The sequence below is a fragment of the Molothrus ater genome, chromosome 1 (assembly GCF_012460135.2).
Source record: "Molothrus ater isolate BHLD 08-10-18 breed brown headed cowbird chromosome 1, BPBGC_Mater_1.1, whole genome shotgun sequence".
In the NCBI taxonomy this organism is placed as follows: Eukaryota; Metazoa; Chordata; class Aves; order Passeriformes; family Icteridae; genus Molothrus; species Molothrus ater.
The window spans coordinates 34,666,984-34,687,917 of NC_050478.2; the positions used below are offsets into that span (position 1 = coordinate 34,666,984).

The 20,934-nt window shown below is 39.0% G+C and overlaps 1 protein-coding gene across 1 annotated transcript in view; it reads right to left on the reverse strand.

Annotated features, from left to right (window-relative positions):
- The window catches only part of JAZF1 (JAZF zinc finger 1), a 188,775-nt gene that overhangs the window by 82,554 nt on the left and 85,287 nt on the right, over window positions 1-20,934 (reverse strand). Inside the window, exon 2 of the mRNA XM_036406767.2 lies at window positions 2,595-2,667. Within this exon, the coding sequence (XP_036262660.1) occupies window positions 2,595-2,667 (73 nt within the window). The remainder of the gene's footprint in view (window positions 1-2,594; window positions 2,668-20,934) is intronic.

Below are 20,934 nucleotides of genomic sequence, written 5' to 3' on the forward strand. Positions count from 1 at the left end.
CTTTGTCTGAGAAAGGGATTTGTGACAATTCAGTCAGTGTCTGAAGGAAGTGTTTGATGTAGCAGTAACAAACCGTTATGACCCATAATTTATATTTTGTCCACCCATTTTAAAAGGAATGTTATCTGTCTACATGAGGATCACACACTATGGAAACAGCATCTGTGTGCAGTTACTGAAAGCTGTAATGGCAGTAAATCTCCAGCGGAGAAGGAGTTGGAGCCTTACAGATTTAGACATCCACAATCTGAGGGTTGTTTCAGAACTTCAGAGCTCAAACAGTATTGCCAAAATAATATGCCTGAGAAAATAACCAGGGATAGAAGGGAAATGGAAATGAGAGTATGTTCAAGTTGTAAACAGAGACTCTGGTACTCTTCCCTCTCTACTATCTGTTTTACTGATACTTTATCCTCCCAGCTATCAAGCCAGACAACCCAGATTTATGTTTTGTTTTAGCTCATAATAGCCACCATACAACAGGGCAATGGGCAGAGCATAAAGCACACCCATTTAATCTTTCTACCACAACATATATTTACTGTACATCTTATCATACAATTTTGGCAGTCCCTGAGAATCAGCTGCCCCTATTTTCCCAGGCTCCACAAGACTGTATGGCCCACACAGAACATATTGAATATACAAGCTTACAGAGGAAGATTGTTTTAAGGTCTGTAACTCACAGCAGGAACTGAGCTAAGTTCAGTTCCACTTGGAAGCCATAAAAGCATGGGTTTAAAAAAAGTGCAGCAGTATCTGGTGTTTGATATCTAACAGTATGCAACATGTTTATGACATGTATTAGGCTACAAAATCTGAGTTCATAGCCTGGGACAACAAAGCAGAACTCAGCTCTGGCATATGTAGTGGGAAATAGAAAGGCATGTCTTGTACTGTAATGGATATTGCTGCTCCCCCAAGAGCTTGAGTTGCATAGAGCAGGTGGTTCAATGAAAGATACTAGCACTTTGGAAAAAATTAAAATACAACTAAAAGAGCAGCTAAATAGCAGCTGGTTCAAGCACAAGTCAATTCAGATTCAGTTTTACTATACAAACAGCACAGTTCAGTTCTCCAGAATTACTTTTCAGAAATGACAGGGTAAGAAAGTTTGGACAAAATATGTGGCAACTAAAACTGTCTCAGTTACACAGAACTCTGTTTAAAGGGTACCAAAATAATGAAATCTAGATGAGTTATCACATTCAGACTACTTTAAAATTAGTCTGATTCCAAACTGGATGATCAAGACCCACTGTCTTAAAACAAGTCCCATGGTCAAGTATGTGTTCTTAAAAACAGCTTTTCCCTAATTAAAAAAAAAAAAGCAAAACCAAAACCTTTCTCCTCTCTCACATTAAGTAAAATAACCACAGAAGCAAAAAGAGAAAACACCCAAGTATATGATGGAAAGAGGGAAACATACCAACATGCGCAACAGCATACCAAGCCTACATATTGGAAAAAAAAGGTTTTATACATTAAATGAGATCAGCAGAACTAAGTGTTAAAAAGGGTCATGGCTAATTTCAAAATATGCTTTAGGAGTCGGACTGTCTCCAGGAAGAACAAGAGTTACTTGCCAAGTAGGAAATCATGTCAATACTGGCTATTCTTAATCATAGTCTCATGCAGTGGAGAAAATGTAGTCATTTTACCAAATGAACACCAGTTCTTAATTCTATACCTCGAAGTATTCTTCCCCCACACACCCACTGACACTTTTTTGCTGCAGCAAACATTATAGAAAGTCAAACAGTGGATTCTGTGTTTTAAATAGTTTGTTGGTTTTTGATTTTGTTTCACTTTTTCCCATTTTTAAAATGAAGTAGAATTACAAAGAAAAATTTTGTGTGACCCATGAGAGTTTGAATCAACTCAGTCTATGGCAAACTGAATCTTGGGTTAATTTTCCAGGCTTATAGGGTTATGAGCTTGTATCTCATTCTCTAGACAGCAAAAATAAAAAAGCAAACTGGTCTTCTATGCATAAAAATTAATAATCCATGCTGGAGTACCCTGGAGGTTTCAGTACCACCATCAGTCAATAACTGAAGAGCTGGGGCTCTGTTACTTAGAAAAGTAGTTTAAAAATGATTTAATTTCTTAATTGCTTTCAAGTTTTAGGTTCTACAGGACTGGTAAGCAAGATTTTTAAAGATATATATTGTGGTTGAAAAACTTCTGAAGTTCTGTAAGAAATCAGTTTATATACTGAACTATTATCAGATAGAGCTTTTTTCAATCATAAGTGAAATCTTTCTCTACTCACTTGTGTGAAGTACAATAAAATAGAAAACTAAGCCAAGAAAAATTATCTTGTTTGGCATGAGATTTAGCCAAAACATCAAAAGCTAGAACCTTATTCCTAAGTATTTGAGCAGTACAGCTGAAGGGCTGCATGTGCCCAATGCAAAAGTCATAAAAAAATTTAGTTAAATTTTAATTAAACTGTTTTTCCAAAACAGGTGTTTTGATAGTGTCATATCCCATGATGCAAAAGAGTGCATCCATAAGCATGCCAATTTTGGTAGAATATATATTGTATATACCAAACCAAGATCAGTTATACCTGAAAAATAACCACTTACCTGTTAATGTAACTTAGAGCAACATAGGTTGGCTGCTGAAGTTCTTGTTTTTCTAATACGCGTGGGTCTGTATCTGGAATAAAGAAATACATACACGGAATTCAGCTTTGTGCATTTACACTGAAATTAGGGGATTGAATGGTGCAAAGTAACCTAAGTGGACACAAGAGGTACAAAATAGCTCAACGCAGTTTATCCATAGTGTACACTTAGCACACCTCCATCACTCGCTCATTCATTCATAAACACAGTATTGCATTACTTTACCCAAGAATTTGAAACATCAACAGTGATGTCATTTCCAACTGTCACACAAGCTTTCACAATCCCCCTCATAAATACTAGTTTTCACTGCTTTCCATGATTTATAGTGTTAAATGGCTCAAGCTTGCTTCTTTTTTAATGTAGCTATTTTATCATTTTAAGATGTTCCAAGAGTGATTAGATCTCTTCTGTTGGGTCTTGAGACTTTTCTTCTGCATCTCTGAGTTTTGTTCTCTCCCTTCTCTACAGCTTATTTTCTGAAGCTCTGAGTCAGAAAAGTCATACAAAAATACTCTTGAAGCAAAATGCTTGCCAAGCAGAGCACTGCCCACCAAAAGCCCCGAAGCAAACACATCCAAATTCCCTCAAGTGCTAACTTTCTCACTCAAATGAAAAAATATGTTTTCAATCACTGTTTCCATTGTCCTTTGCAGTTAAGTTGTGCTTTTATCTAACAAAGAAGTTTTGGTTTGAATTTTTGAAACCAAAGCCAAGGGAATATGTTCATGGTTTAGACAGCATTCTTATACCAAAACCCAGTGTTATATTGAAGTTTCAATATAACTTGAAGTTTCAAATACAACTTTGCCCTGCAAAGCTGATAGGCACCTTTAGGAGCTGAGCATAAATAGTCTTCAAAAGTTCCCAATGGAAAGTGTGCATCCTGCCTGTGCAGATTACTATAGTCATTAACAACATGTTTTATACATTACTTGAAAAGCAATTCTGTGTGCAACTTCTGTGTTTTAACTATCAAGAATAAAAACTGCCTTTACCAAATGGCTCCCCACAGCACTGCTGCTCTCCATCTTTTATTTCTCAGAACCATCTACTTTGTGTTTGGTGAGGGGGGAAGGGCACGAGGCACTCCAAGCAAATCCCATATTTTGGACTGTTCTTGCTTCCACCTAGAGATTTTAAGCATTGTTAATGTTTAAAAACTCATTATCTTGATAAACACCTTAGTTTGACTTGCTCAGTTGCTTTTGGTGGTTTTTGTGGGGTTTAAAATATGATACAATTATTTTAAAATCTCTCTGTGCTGCTGTGCCTTAAGGAAGATTTTTAACTGAACTGAACGGGGATGGTGCTTGAGGGTTTGTGCATTTGTCACACCCACACCACTGCTGAAGCAGATAATGTCTTTTTTAAAGGAGAAGGGAATCCCCTGTCTGCCTCTCAAAGCTCAGATTGATCCTAATCCTTCTCCTTACACTTGCTCCTGCACAGCTTAGGCTGCAGGATTTGCTAACATGCCTTTATCAATATATCCCTGAAGAGATAAGTAACTCTATGAAAGTTCAGTGAAGAGGGATAAAAGTACAAGTGCCAATCCAATCAGCAAACCCAAGCCTGTTGTTCTTAAGAGGAAAAGGTCTTGCTGGTGCCTGGGGAAATTGTGCAGTAATTGCCAGCACATCACACTCCATATGAAGCTCACCAAAGACAGCAAAGCATCAGTGATCTCCCATGGTGTCTAATTCATTTTTCTGAGGAAGTGAGGTTCACACAGCATACACAGATCATTTACATGCCTTTGTTTCTATAAAACCCACCATCATTTAGCAGGCCAAGCATACAACTACTGCCCTGGTGAGCTCTCTTAGATTTACACCTTGGTGGTGCATGGCCTGCCATGGAACTGTCTCAATGTAGAATGTCTGCAGGGCATTAATCCCAGCCAGGACTATCTGAGAACTGCTGTGATGCCTAGAGAGGCTACCTGGAACAGAGGCTGGACAGAATTAAAGGAATAAAGGAGGTGTTTATTGAAAGGCCTTTAAAGGGCAGGCCAAGAGCCTGGCCATGGCTCTACCCAAGATGGTGGACCAGTCAGGAGTTTTCACACTTTTATAAGTTTTGGTTCATTTACATATTGGGGTTAATTGTCCAATTACAGCTTCAGGCTATGAAGTCCCATCCTCCCAGATTGCTCTCCTCAATCTGCTGGTTTTATTTTTTGGGCCTGAAGCTGCAACGGTGCCCTTAGTTCTTGGGCTGGAAAAGGTTTGTTTTGTCTAATAATTGTTTTATCTGTGAAGGGAACTTGCTAACACTTTATATGAAGTTCAGAGTCACACACTAAGGCATTACAGAATCTGAAAAATGTGAAAGCTAAAACGTAAGGCATCAGCTGCAACCCAAGTTCAGGCATCTGTGGTTAAATGACTATGTCTTTGCTAATCCAGTTCTTAAATGGGATTAACCTCCACCTATAAACAACAGTTTCTGTGACTGAAGGAGACAAAATTGGGGCTGGTTTACATCAGAGTGCTGCACATTATCAGTGGGAGAGGACAAGGAAAGGCTCTAATGGAGAGTCCACCACCCTTCCTGCAGCTTGCCAGTGGCTCCCCGTAACACTAGCTGAAGATGAAAATACAAAGACAAAAACCAAAAGTCCCATAACTTTTGTGGGAGTGTGTTATCAAAGCAGAGAGCAATTTGCCTGCTAGCACCTGGAGAAAGCAGATTCCTGTCTCTCAGTAGGTGCTGCCTGTCACATGAGGAGCACAATGCAGATTCTATTTGATCTATCTGTCCTTCCCCCGTCCATGTATCAGACTTCACAGTTTTTAAAGTCAAGTATGCTGCATATAACAATTCCACAAAATAATCCAAGGAATGGTAAAAAAATCTTGTATGAATTTAGCACTTAGAATGCTTGACACATTTTTATTCCTCTTGCAACCAGGTGCTGGCTTGCCAGTCGTGAGAATGCTGCATTCACTTCTGCACTGCAGCAGGAACTCTACACATAACACTGCTGGGTACTATTTCTCTTCCTCAGCTATAATATATAAAAAAATCCCCACATAAATGTGTTCTGGGGCCACAGCAAGGCCCTCAGAGAAGAGCAGAAGAGAGGAGAAACAGCTGTGCCACAAGTGGCAGCAGCCCTGGGGCCCTGGCACAGCCCTTCCCCAGTGGAGGGACATGAAGGGGCACACTGGCAGCTCCTCTGCATCCACCTAAAACCTGCATGGCTGTGCTATCCAGGCCCATGCACATTTGGCCCACCACTGCCAGCTTTTTTCTCACTGTCTAAAAATGCCACCAGTCCATTCCTTTCTGCCTCCATTCCCTCTTCCTCTGCCCAGCCTCAGACAGTGCCTTTCCTCTCTCCTGCCCCATTCTAACTGCAATTCTTCCCATATATCCTGCCCTCCATCGCTCTCAACTGCTTTCTCTGTTATATTCCCCTCTCAAAATGTCCCAACATAAGAACAAGTTAAAACTTTCACGGAGTTGTCAATAACCACTTGTTCACTCTTGTACCACAGGACTGCACATAGATGCAATTCATTCCCTGGACTGCCCTCTTCCCTTCTGCTCCTGCCTGACTCCTCCACTCCCTTTATTGTATTTTACTTCTAATTTAGGCAGTCTCTGCTTGCATTTCTGATGTTAGTTAGCACTTTTTTGAGCAGAGCGAATACACATTGTTAACAACTACAAAAAGATCACAACCATCTCAAACTTGATAAAAAACCCCCAGTAGTTAGCGCTTTTTTTCTTTCTTTTTTAAGGAATAGCAAGTACAGCTACAATGGGATTAAGGAGCAGTATTCCCTGATGCTGAACCTTCAAGCCTGGACTTCCAGCACTCTGCTTTTCTCATGCATAAGCACATTCATACATACAGACACTAGCAATGTTTTCTGATACCACACATGCTGCCCAAAGCCTGTCTTTGAACACGTGCTGCCCCACTGACCAGGATGTTATGCATCAGCCAACACTCTCACTTAATCTGACTTGGGAATGAGGAGCAGGGGAGACAAAAATCTGTTGTCAATCTCACAAAAATGGCCCTGTATAATGTTACATGTTTAGTCAATGTTTCTTCAAACTCACACAGACTGGTCAAAGTCAGCCAAAAGTAGCCTAAATAGTTTCCAAAGAGACACCTATAATGGTTTAAACACTCACAAATGACAAATTTCTTCTTGAAAATATTTAAGCAATATAACTTAGGGCTGATCTGAGTTCCCTTTCTTGTAAGAAAAACATCCAGCACACACACAAAAACTGCTCCAGAACTTGAGGGGACTGGTTGATTAACATTACTCTAACTAGCTACCCTCACTTCTTGAATTAACAAGGGCTATCCAAGACTCACTACTTCACTGGTTTTGCTGTAACACTTTAAATCCACTAGAACAAGTTGCCAGCTGCTGTACATTAGCTGCCTTCATTACTTGTCTCTTCTTATAAACATTATGTGCCACTGATTTCATTCCACAGTGGGAAGAATTACTTTCTGTAATGCTGTGAGAGTTTTTTAAGCTACGTCCTCCCCATTTACTATGGTGCTAGATTTTTCAATCTTTTTTAAAAAATTAAATATTATTAAAAGAAAATTTTTATCTTATATGAACTAGTCCAGAATTTTGCTCTGCATCCCAGCACCTCACTATTTTAAAGACTGAAGTGTGGATGCTAACATCCATAAGAGAGACAGAATTACTCAGTCATCTGTAGGATTAGACCCCTCCAATTTCTCACATCCACAACCTGCTTCATATTGAACAACTAGACAAGTAATATCAGTGTATAATTAAGGCTGAGAGACCATAAATTGCACTAAGCCATCTTTGAACTGTTCACACAAAGCCAGGCATTTTCGGTGGAGTATGTTCTAACAAAATAAATCACTGACTACTGAAGCATGCTATGATTACTAAATCACCTCACTACACAGAAATACAGAAAATTTTGAAAGCGCTGCAAAATCCTAACCTGGCAAAGTATTTTAAAGAGAGCAAATAATAAACAAAGACATCCATATCCTGTATAAGCACAGTCTTCAATTATATAACTTGGTTCTACGCTAATATTTTTGTACAAAAATACACGCCACATCTTCATTGTACATAATGCAGCAATAAGCTTTTACCCTACAAGATACAAGAAAGTTATCAGAAGCAGCTTCACTTTCATAAGAGCCTTGGTTTTAAATCACTGTGAAAGATCACTTTTCACCTTACAAAATGCTAACAAATTCCAGTGGCATTATTTTACAACCACGAGCTTTCTTCTTATGGGGCCCAGGAAAGTGATAAAGATAGTCTCAGAAGAAAAATAATGACCTTAAGGCTGCTCTTCAACATTTTGAATATGAACTGGCCAGTTCTGTTTTAACCCCACCCTGGCACCATTTAACAAAAGCAGAGGTTGAGGTCAAGATTGACAGAAATACAGGTGCCTAAAGAAGGAGACATGAATCCCTACTCACAAATGCAGTGGCTGGATTGTCAAAATTTTTTGGTAGCTGTAATCCTCCAAGAGATTTCACAGACCAACAACCTGAATAGCTTCTTTATAGCTGATACTTATCCTTTCATCCATCTTTGTCATAGGGGGTCTTATGCTAATTGAGTGTGGGGGTAATTATTGGGGAACAAATTTCAGCCTAACAAACAAGGTCTCTCAGAAAGCTCCAGTGAGCCTCTGGTGAGAAGTACAGGACAACTCCCTGATGTTGCAGATATTACTTTTTGGACGGAAGGGTTTAGAGATGTCCATACCTTAAAAAGACTTAGGTTTGAAAAATATGTCTTCTGTAAGTCATATCAATTTTATACCGAATAGTTACGACAAAAGCCAAAAGGCGCAACTCCCTTTGCCAACCCAAGGGCCTTATTTCCATTTCAGTTTAATCTCTAAAAGAGTAACAAAATGCCTTTAATGTAATGAAAAGAACAGCCCTGAAAAGGATTTTAAAAGGATTTTAAAAGCACATATTTGCAAGGACCAAGGACTTACAAGTCTCTCCCAAGTCACTTGGAGATGTTAATGATAATCTCACCTTTCTGTGCAAGATCACACTGGGGTAAACTGCCAACACAGAGGTTCCCCAGACTCAAACCTGACTTTGCCAGAACATCCATACACACGTTCTGCTCACCCACCAGCAGGTTCACAGAGTGCCTGTCTTGTATTTCACTTGGCCTTGAAACTGGCTGATATAAGTCAGCTCAGCTAGTTAATTAAAAACTACACTTCCCTTGAAACTGGCTTGCTTCACTAATGATGCCAAGGCAAATATTTCTGTTGGCTTCCTCAAAAGTCTGCAATTGTTCCTGTGTGGATGTAGCTTAAAAAGCCAGAAATAGATAAATTCAATGTTACTGGAAATTGCTCCCCATCTAAAACCTCCATTACAAGGAAACCATTATGAGTTTCACAGTATCAATTCCAAATGCAGTGTTATTCGTGTCTTCTTAAAAATAAAAAAAAAAATCACAGACAAATTAACACAGTCCCTTAATTGTATCTTTAACAGAAAAAAATTCTCATCTTCAAAAAGGAGATTATGCTCTTCACTTCAAAGACAGGACACTGGAAGATAAATATGATTCTGCAAGACTTTCAAATCTGGAATTCAAGAACACCTTTACCATTTAAGCATGAGTTTTGGTTCTTTCCAAGATCAAGGTATTAAATGCCACAGAGATGGACTTATCAAAATGTGTGAAAGAGGTAAGATACCAAACTTTCACATTTCCACAATAAGCTCTTTAGATGACTTAGCTCTCTAAATAGATGACTAAGAAAGCTACATACAGGCAAGTACAAACAAGAAAACACTGTACTTATGTCAAGTTTCACAGTGAAGGCTAGAGGCTCCAGAATATGTTTTAGGACAAAATTCTGCCTGCTTGGTCTATCCCAGAGTTGCAAGAATTTCTCAGTTTGCTGCAAACAGTTTATTTCCCCCATTCCCCATAATGGGTTCATTAAGTGCATGAACCCATGAAAAAAGAGACCCTTACAGACACAGGTTGCATAAGTAATAAAAGAAGGTCATGAAACTGCAGCATTTTTGGCCAGCTGAGGGACAGCTTTGTTGGGCTGCTGCTCAACCCAGGCCTGTGGACTTCCCACACAGCAACTGGGTGATTGCAATTGCTGCATTACAGCAGGAGAATAATGCAGTCCAAAGACAAGGTAAAGTCACAGCCCAAAAGCTGAACTGCTGTGGACTTCTCCTAAAGCCTTCAAGCACAAAAAGGTTCTCATTAATCTTAATAACTGCAAATTACATATTACACATGTAGACAAGTGGTTAGCAAAAGGAAATGTCAAACAGAAGGTTTATTTAAATGGAGGCTGCCTCAGTAAAAAAAACCCAACAAGTATAAATTGGGAATGTACACAGAGGCAGCTGGAAGGCAAAGCAGCAGCTGCTGACTTAACACTCTGGATTAGCACACACTGGCCCCTTCATGTTGGTGCACCTCCCAAGGAAGTGAGGCAGCCCTTGTGGTGTTCCCAAGGAAAATGGTAATTTGTAAAAACTGCCTCTTCACTGGAAAGACACCATGACCCCAGGGACAGCACTCCCAGCATTTTAGCTTCACTGAGTCAATGAATGCAGAACCTCTAAGAGGCAATCAGAGGACATCACTGCAAGAGGAAGTATAAACAAGGGGAGAGAAGTTCAAAAGTAGAAAATCATTGAAAACTAAAGCACAAGAACCTCTGAGAACACCACAACCAACAACATCCATTCATTAACGCAGACTGACACAAATGAAATTCCATTTTGTAACACAACTCCTGTGAGACACAAGAACTCAGGGTCTTGTCATATGAGAAAATGGTATCTTGGTGGGTGATAAAATAACACATGGTATTTCAGATAACCTACACAGAAACAAGCCTGTGCTTTGATATTACAGCAGAATAGAACCTTTCATATAACACTACATTGGAGAAAACCTGTTTCACCCTTGCAAGCTGCCAGTATTTGATTCAGACTGTGAAATTTTAAAAATAATGGCCACCCTGTATCTTGTCCAGATAAGCAGGGCTCTGATTACAGGTTCACATGCTTTAATGCACAGTTACTAAAAGTATTTTAGCGACACAAATGAGGTGATCACTGTACATTTTCTATTTTTAAAAACCAAATAGCCAAGTAAACAAACAAAAAGACTTGCAAACCTGAAAAACATCTTTCATTGAAAAAAAAATAGTGATATAACCATATGCAAGAAAAGGTTATTTCAGATATGGACAATAGAAAAGAGAAAGAATGCATGGAGTCCAGTCAAGGATCCTGAATATTTTAAAAATGTTTTAATTTCTGCAATTAAGTTAATTATTGCACAATAGTAAGTGACCACAGTGCTCCTCAGTTGCTGAAAGCAACCTTTGGATCTGTCATGCTGCCTTCAAACAGGCAATTAAAGCGAAAAATGAGAGTGTGCAGAACTTTCCAGTACCATATATATACACAAATAACACACAAATAAAATCTGAAGTTCTCAAACCAAACACTTGATACATTTAGTTATGCTTTTATCCGTTTATTTGAACATGTATTGCTTTGCTACTCTTGAAATCCTTATTACAGATAATCTACTGCTTTAAAAAGAGTTTTCCCTTACCAGAAATCAAGAGAACTTTCCAATTCTCTGTCCCCAAAATAATTTGCATTAACTGAGGCTGAGCAGTATAAAACATTCCAGCTGTGGGCTTTCCTGGTCCCTTTTAGAGTGGTGCTGACTGGAGATAGAGCCCAGCCCTCGAGGGCACTCTCAGACCTCCGGCACCCCTGAACAGGCTGGCACCCACAGGCTGCAGCTGCCTCTGGCACAAAGAATGGCAACCCAAACAACCCAAATTTAAGTCATCTCCTGCTATGATCTTCTCCTCTGAAAGCCCAAACAAATCCCCAGCAGCAACTTCAAGAGACGGAGCTGTGTAGGAGGGTATAACCCTAACCCTTTCAGAAAATATTACAGTGCACTGTGATTGAAGACACCCTCAATCTCAGTAGCTCATGCCTCAGCATAAAAAGACTAATGCTGTAAATCAGCTACTTAATTTCTATTCAAACAGAACATAATTGCTGGTAACTGGCTGAAAAGCAACAAATGCCAAAAAAAGGTCTTTGTGATCTTTCAGATGTAATGAACTGCAAGCACACTTCATGTGCCACGATGCTTTTCCACTTACTATGCTAATTAGTTTTTATTTGAAACACACAATTATTGCTGCAACCAAATGCAATCATTAATGTATTTATTTGATAGGCAAAATATTCATGAATCAAATCAACAAGAAATAAGCAGAGCTGGAAATGTTCCTTAGAGAAAGAAAAAACCCTCCAGAACTGCTGCTATTTAATTTTACTTTTTAAATATTCAATTTTTAAGCATTTGAAATGTTAACATCTTGCTTGCAATTTCTAAGTGCAAATACACTTAATGAAGCTTGACATAGAGAAAAATTAGAATGCCATTTTCACAGAACTTAACAACATTTAATTCAAGTCAAATAACTTCATGATATGCCATTGGAGAGTAAATAAAAGGTCCATTTGCACTTAACAGTCAAGCACACAGGACATAACATATATCATTATTAATCTCTAAAATGATCCCATTTCAGTAATTAAATGAGCATTTTTATTCCTCACCACACTGTGATGTCTCTTTTGGCTCAGAGTTTTAAAAACTCCTGTACTGTGGAAAGGCATTCACTCAGATCAAGCAAAGTCCCTAAAATCAATTAAAATAAAACTTAATTAATGGTCTAAGGATACTGTTCTGCACTGAAACAATGATCAAACCACTTTCATGACCTGCAGCACTGCCCCCAAACACCCACACCAGCACAATGGTCCCTTTAATCACTTTTGTTGGATTGAAGGACTCCTGGCCAGTGGGGCTGTCCTGCCTCCCCAGATGACTCCTGATGCCAGCAAAGCCCCTCTGCCTGCATGGCTGTGACTCCCTGGAGGTGACCTGGTACTGGGCTGCCTGGGGGAAAAGAGTTTGTCATTCCCTACACTGCCAGACTGGAGAGAGAGGAGGAAAAGGAGCTGACCCAGCCCTGCCTGCAGAATTTCTAGGTATTCAGTCAAACTGCTCCATTTCCAGTGTTTCACACATTTCTCCCCTCTCTAAGGTCAAACACATCATTACCCAGCACATCTGGAAGTGACACAAAAAAACAGAAGAATGAGGAGCATTCATCCTGCTCTTAGCATTTTGCCAAAATTATAAGAAATAAATTTTTAGAGCTGATAATTGATTGATTGAGGGTTGGATTCTGTGGGGTTCTATGAGAACCCAGGCCTTGTTTGGGCAAATCCATTGGGAAGTTTGGCCTTTTTTGGGCAAAAATTGGTAACTAGTAGTTTGAAGAACAATCTTTACATAAACCACAAGGCTCTGTTTTTTCAATGTGAGGTGAGTACATGCTTAAGACCATATTTTAGGATAAACACTTCAGCATAAAGGAAGCAGTTATTTCAAAACAGCTAGTTTTCCTACTAAAAAAACTTTAAATTTATAGGTTTGTGTTTGGTCTTCATAATAATATTACTCAAATACTCAAACCCTTGTTCTCATCTAGTTTTAATAATGAAATCCTGGTTAAACATTCAAAAATAAATAAAACCTAGCATACTTTATATAAAACTTCAAAAAATATATATCTTGACAGTTCTGATGCTTGAGGGTTTTATTTCCCAAAGTAGTAATGATCTCCAGGAGTTAAAATAATATGATTATATCCCAACTCCATGACCAGCTAAACCACAACTGAACTGCAGTGGCACATATTTCATTTGCAATGCCAGAGGATCTCCATTTGAGACTATCAACACAGCACTAAATTTCCAAGTGTCACTGGAAACAGGCCACCTGTAATTTTGGTTGGAAACACTAATATGAACTGCTGTAAGCAGCACAGCCAATGTTTTACCAGTTCAACCTCTTCATCTTTACCAGCAATGAGAAAGGAAAGCGTTTTACTCTCACTTTAATACTGTGTCTTCTCTCCTCTGCAAACCGTGGTTGAGGGATTTTTTGGTTTATTTTAGGGGAGGATTGTATGAGAAGGAAACAAAACATATTTTTCCTGTGAGTCACTAAAATTACTATAAGCAGCTTATCTTCTGTGCTACTACTCTGCAGTCTTGTAAGAGACAGGATTCCTAATCTTTGCTTCCTGCTGATAGGGAGTGCACAGAACTAAACCATGTCTTGTAAGGAAGAAGGAAAGAGCATAATTACCTAATGTTACTCAAAAGAAGCTCCAGAAGATAGCAACCATGCCAGGTGGAGCATGGACAGGAATCAGATGTGTTAGAACACTAGGTGCTCAGCTAACCTTTCTTTCCTGAAATGTCTTCTTCCAAAATTCGTTGGTAAATACCGTGTCTTATGTAATTTTATTATTTTATTTCACCGGGAATAATTTCACCACCAATATGCCTCATCCAAGGCCATGAACAACTCCAGATTTGTCACCAGAGCTACATGTGAAACATCCAGCAACAAGCCTACTTTGCAGGGAAGAAGAAATGCACAAAAACATATATCACATATCACATTTCCCAAAGAGAGTGAGGGTGTGGTGTGGGGGTGTCCCACTCTTTAAGGGGAAGATATCATCACTGAAATAGTCCACAAATGTGAACCTAATACTGTGAGATGAAAAATCCATTTTTCTGCAAACTAACTATCACTAAACTTAAATAAAATAGTTATCATCCCCAAACAGCACCTTTTGGAAGTCTAAGACTCAGTTATTGGGATAACAGGAACTGGCATATGAGAAAATCATTAAGTGCTGTTAACAATCAGCCTTGAGCAACAAGACTATTTTATTTGCCCTTAAGTATTAACAGTGGAGCAGAACCTTGGCAGTTTTGTACCTTTGACATCTGTTTTTGAAAGAGAATCTCAAATTATCTTGAGAACTGAGAAGGTGAGATAGATTATTTCATACACTGAAGTTAGTGAATGGGTTCCAGTATTCCCAGCCAGTGGGAAGCCCAGTGTAGCAAGGGGTTTGGTGCCCTCCATTGAACTAATCTGGCCATCTCAGTCCAGCTCTTAGAAAGAACAGGATTTTGCAGAGCAGGGAATGGGTGAAGCCTCAAAGCTCTGCTAGAACTGGATGCTGCCATGTGCTCTCTCACCTCAGTGGTCTGAACCCATAAAGCACAAAGATAAAGATGAGGTTTTACCCTCATGCAACCACTCATAAACTGAGGCTTGCAGAGGGAGAACAAAACCAAAAGCTGAATGGTCAGTTTAAAACAGAAAATAAAATATTATATAAGCTTAAAAATATCAACATTAAGCAGACATTTAAGGATATAGATGAGCTTAATAATCAAAGATGTTCTAAGACCATGGCATGTTCTTATACATTCTAGTTTTACTTTATTGTCCCAATCAAAACCATGCAGAGTCCAACAAAGCAAACAAAAAAACACCCCCACAATCTCCTCCAAACAAGCAAACAACCCCCCCAACCCCAACAAAAAAAACCAATCAACCAAAACAAACAAACAATCCAAACCCCCATATCCACCCCGTGCCATCCTCCCCCCCAAAAAAACAACAACAAAAAATTGCCTGGTGTGAACACATAGGAAATACAAGAAGTTACCAATTCCTTCAAAATTCTTACACTATCATTGCCCTCACACAGAATTTGAATATAGAATAATTAATTAAAGAGTGACACCAATGAATACAAAGCTAGCTGACCATAATAAGAAAAAAAAAGTCTTTACAATTATGCCAGCAGTAAGACTATTCACTATAAAAGCTCACAAAAAATTGCATGTCATTCTTTGGCTTCCATAGTTTTGCCTGGCATTCATGTAAGCCTTAAGTATTATCTGCACTTCCTTAATGATTGATGTAATAGAAAGCAACAGAAGGGCATTGCACTTTTTGCAGGTGAAAGTGGTGCTCCAGGTTCACACAAGTCAAGCTCAGGCAGGCTTCTCAGCAGAGAAAGCTCATTTTCTGCTCAGGAATGTCTAAGGGATCAAGCATTCTAATAAATGCACTGGTATGTCAGAAATCAGTTTAATTAAGTAAAGGTAAGAAAAAAGATATGAAAGAGAACCTTTCCTACAAGCAGTAAAATTTCTCCTTGCATTGAATTATGTAAAAAAAAAAATCTCATAACTGATGTAATAGTGTAGACAAGCAATGCCTCACTCCTAGCTCAGGGTAACTTGGAAAAGTAACTTGGAAAAGTAGTACAGCCTTGTTTCAAAACAGTGTTAAGTTTACTGTATTTAGTCATTTGAAAAATGGACCATTCAGAATTCCCAGGACACCAGTTATTTTGCTATTCTTATGCATTATAAGTAATTAGAATCAGGAAGAACTTAGAAACAGGTAGCGAGGGAAGAAGGACATTCAAGCAAGGCCTTCTCAGATCATGATACTAAAATATCTACTGTATATATGCACACCTTTCAGGGTAACTAAAAAAAAGATGCACATTCTTTAAACAACCCAGCTGCTAATTTTACAGTCAGTAGCTGACAAAGAAAATTTCTTTCTGAAGTGATGGTATAGTACCTTCTAAATTCTACTACTGTTACTACTAAACAGCATTTAATTAACAATTAGGAGTGGACAGCATTACCAAATACTACAGCAATAAATCTTAATACAATTTTTATTCTGTACTGTTCATCCTCTGATCAATACCCAAGTATGAAACAAAAAGCACAACATACATTTACCAAAATTACTTAAGGGATATGATAAGAGGGAGATAGCAGATAAAGGTTCTGAGGTTGAATTTCAGGACAATTTAAACTCTGATTAATTTGTCTCAATATTTATTCAGCTATGGTGTTACTTACTCTGTTGGAGTTATTTGTAAACACAGTTCTGTAAAACCCTCTAAAGAACATTAAATCATTTGTCCTCAAAAGACTATCAGTTTATAGAAAAAGACACTTTCAACTTTAAAAAAACCTATATTTCAATAATGACCTTACAAGTGAAATGGCAAGTACTATCAGAAAAATAACATCACCTTTCCAAGTATGCTACTACCTGCAACAGCAGGTGCTTCCTATTTTTAGTCTGTTTCTCTCTTCTCAATAAATAGTTGCAAAAGTTTAACAAAACCCTTTAAAACATTTCCATCAAAGGCTTATTTAAAAAGGTATGGCCCATTAAAGGGTATTTGTTTAGAGGAAGAGCTTCTTTGGTTTGTTGTTTCTAAACAAACTAATAAAAGAACCCAAGTGGCAACAAAATACTTCTCCAGGTTCAACAGACACCTACATACTAGCATCAGGATAATAAAACAATATAACTAATAATTCACAATATTTACTAAAATTGCTTTGAACTCTTTTTATATTCAGCACTAACATGGTGTGCAAGTATGGTGGTTGGATTACAAGAGAAATTAAGACCACCAGCAATAATGCTCCCCCTCCTCCAAAGCATTTCCCCTGTCCCTCCAATAAGCTTTTTCTATTCCCTCCTCCTGTCTCTAAATCCATCTACTAAGGCTGTGTGAATTATCTCCCTCTCCATTCATTTTGCATTTTAGCAAGTTCTAATATTCATTCCTTAAGGCAGTGTCAGTGTGCTCACCCTTTGCTCTACAGTGGTGCTGATTTGCAGAGAGAAGCAGAGAAATGCCTTGCAACTCCTCCATAATTTATTCTAGCTCTAAGTTTTCCACTGCAGTCAGTAGACTACCTAATAGCCTAGTCAAAATGAAGACAAACATCTTCTATGACAGAAAACCATGGGGAAGGTGGCATGAATTAAAGAGCTGGAAAATAAACACCTTAAACAAGCCACCTCAGCGGGAGACCGAGATTGTCTGGCAATAAACTGCAGACAAGATGCTTCAAAAAGCCCCATAACAAAGAAAAAGCTGCATATTGTTCAAGGGTTCCCATGTCAGCACCACCCCTTAAGCCAGAAACATTAATAACTTCTCTTTTGTTTTCATTCTTTCTGGGAGGAGAAGGGAGTTGAAACCCAAACAAACAAATAAAAGTATATAAACATGATTTCTTTTCTTGCTAGTTGAAATTTGCCCAGGCCAAGTACTAATGTACGATCCTGGGGTTGAAGGTTTCTTGGTTTTGTTTTGAAAGGGCCTATGGAGTCCTACCATTTGGTTGAATGATAAAAAGCTTAAGACACTCCTTACCAGAGGCTGTCCACTGCATCAGCTCAGCAGCCAAGCTTATCAGTTTGATGAGGTAATTGCTTACATCTTTTCCTAACTAGATTTCTCTTTTTCTTCCTTACACACTTGGAAAAAAACTTTAATGAATTGATTATCAATTAAATGTACCAGACTGATAGCTATCAAAAATGCTCTCTGCATTGCCTTGATAAGCAGAAATTCACTATGAGCAGTCAAAAATATAAAGTTTTTCTGCTGTTGTATCACTGGGGTAAAGACTGACTTTCCAGTGTGAAAGTTCAGGCCTATCATTCCAGTCAGGATGAGACCCAAGGAGTCTGACAACCCCTTGCAATCTGACTTCAATGGGAAGAAATCCAGTGGACTGTGGAAGGAAAGCACAGGAAGGTACAGCATGCTCTACCATCCATCAGCATAAATCATCAGTGGACTGGGACAGGGAGGGATGGCTGGAGGCAGACTGCACTACAGTCATGTTGCAGCCTGAGGTAGTGTCTGCTGGGAATACAATAGCTCATTCTCCATGCCCATGCAATAAATGGCCTTCTCTCTGCAGCTACCAGTTAAGATTATAAATCAGTATGTTTTGCAATATTAAAAGCCACTCCAGCTGCAAAGGAACCAAGATCATAAATTCTTTTCAATGCACTTTTGAACAGCTTCAGACAGTAGTGAGGCTTTCCTGGGAACACTAGACAGCTGTAAAATAGCTGCTTCAAATTTAGGTTCTATTATAGGAGATGGAAAAGACCTGTATGAACTACTACTTAATTAACAGATCAAGCCACCAAGACCCATGAGGAAAGAATTCAGCTCTTAACAAAAGGTTTTAACTGTTTCTTGATCCCCTATGTGATGTTTTTAAATTAAGTCAAAAATCTGAGTTGAAGGACATCTTCAGACCTCATCTCCCCTCTGCTATTAATGTATGTCAAGTTAACAGAGGGGATGAGTAGAATTTGAGGTATTTCTCAGAAGGATGAGCCTGCTAACCGAGAGGCCTGAGGAACCCACACACCAGCTCTTCCTCAAACAGGCATGAAAAAGGTCTTTGCTAATTTCTTTCTTTTCTCATATGAAATCAATGGCTCTTAATCTCCAGTTGATCACTTAATTTACCAAGAAGGAAATTAGACTATTTTTTCTGTAACTCAACAGCAGCTATAGTTGCCCACACAAATTACCTCTCTGCTGTTCACCAGACCAGGTGATTTAAGAGCAGGTTTGGAGTGGAATGGGAAAGGAACATTGTAGTATCTGCCATGACCAGTAAAGGAGCTTCACAATTGTCTGCAAACAATGATCAATAGCTGCGATTTTATTGCTCAGTGTTTTCACTGAGACTTGCTTGGAGACATTGTGAAATGAATGCCACCAGCAAAACCCCACTCTTCTTTAAATCCAGTTATGTTCAACGTGAACAAAGAAGGGAGCCTAGCAGCTAGCATACTGTGTGGAATGGTAGACATGGAGACAGCAACAAGCTATGCTGTGTTTCTGCAAGACAGAACACTGAAGAAGGCAAAAAGGGCCAGGAGCTGGACTGGATGATCCTGATGGGTCCCTTCAAACTCAGCATGTTCTATGATTCTATCCTTTTCTGCTTCCCACAGTAAGTCTGCACATGGTCCTGGTCTCCAGCACAAGCAATGTGTCTTAGCTCTTGTTTTCTGTGCAGGTATAAAAGGACCAGCTTCTTTCCTTCAGGTTTAAAGCTTGAAGAAAAGAAAAAGAACTGTTACGAAGCACCTTGAAAAAGCATTGCATAGTAAGTACTTTTAGCCCACTATCAATAATGGCAAAGCTTACACTAAAGAAAATTATTAAGTACCAAAGTTATTTTTGGTCCCAGTTTTAAATAAGAGAGTGAATATTCCGCACTGGCTAGGATCAAAGCTCTCAAGGTCAATTTCCAGCTCAGTCACAGACTGCCTAACAGTCCTGTCACTAGTTTCTTTGCTCAACTGACATTTATTTTATTTTTTTTTTTGCACTTCAAGCCTTCTTCTGCTTGCTGTGCATAAAATTAAAGAAGATTCCTGAGGCTACATTGTATTTGATGGTGCAATTCAGTATCAACAGTGAGATGTGAGCATAACTATACTTCAAAATCTTCCCATAAACACACTTTTTTTCCACAGTTCCAACAGAAACAAAGTGCCATTTGCCTTGGTTATTACCAGTAGTGGAAGGCTGCAGTGAGGTCTCCCCGGAGCTTTCTCTTCTCCAGGCTGAGAGAATGGCTGCGCCGTTCAGCTTCACATCATCTGCAAACTCACTGAGGGAGTGCTTGATCACACTCTCTGCCACTGACATATTAAAGAGCACCAGTTCCAGGACAGAGCCCTGAAGGACACCATCCATCAGCAGCCTCAGCCTGGACGTAGAGCCACTGACCACAGCTCTCTGGCTGCATCAGGGTACCAAATAAACAAAGAACTCAGGCTGTAAGGTATACAACACTGAGGAGAAAATACAAGAGAATGTGTATAACTCTAGTCACTGCATGCATCCAAATATTCAAACATACACAAGTGCTTGGAGCCACTAAAGCAGAGTGATCAGGGTGGGTGGGGAGGATGACACTGAAAACCACCACTACCACCCTGAAAATAAAAAAGAAGCACTCAGTTTGAGTTCACTGTCATATTCCTGGCAAAATATCTGCTGAAGTACTGCAGAGAATTTTACAGGCCTGGAGGAGACACTGAAGAAATACAAACATATCAATGAATACCAGCAGTGAGAGATAAACAGTTTCAAATGCTTCGTACAACCAGAATCACTTTGCAGCCAGATTCATTGCCAAGATGAAGACTTGGAAGGCTTCTGTCAGACTATTTCCAATTACAGTGTTTTATGAAAACACAGGGCATACAGTATGCCTTGATGAGAAAAACCAGTGTATATATAGGCTCATCATCCTGAAGCAGAAAGCACTGAGGTAAGTACTAGTTGTTATGGATACGTCTGCATAAGTAATGGGTGTTATTGCATCCAACCTTTGGGTTTCATTTATTTTATATTGGAGGGTGTGGGTGTGTGTAGAGAGATTTATGGTTTATGTTATAAACATTCATCTGCCACAAAATCCTGAAGTGTTCTTACACTG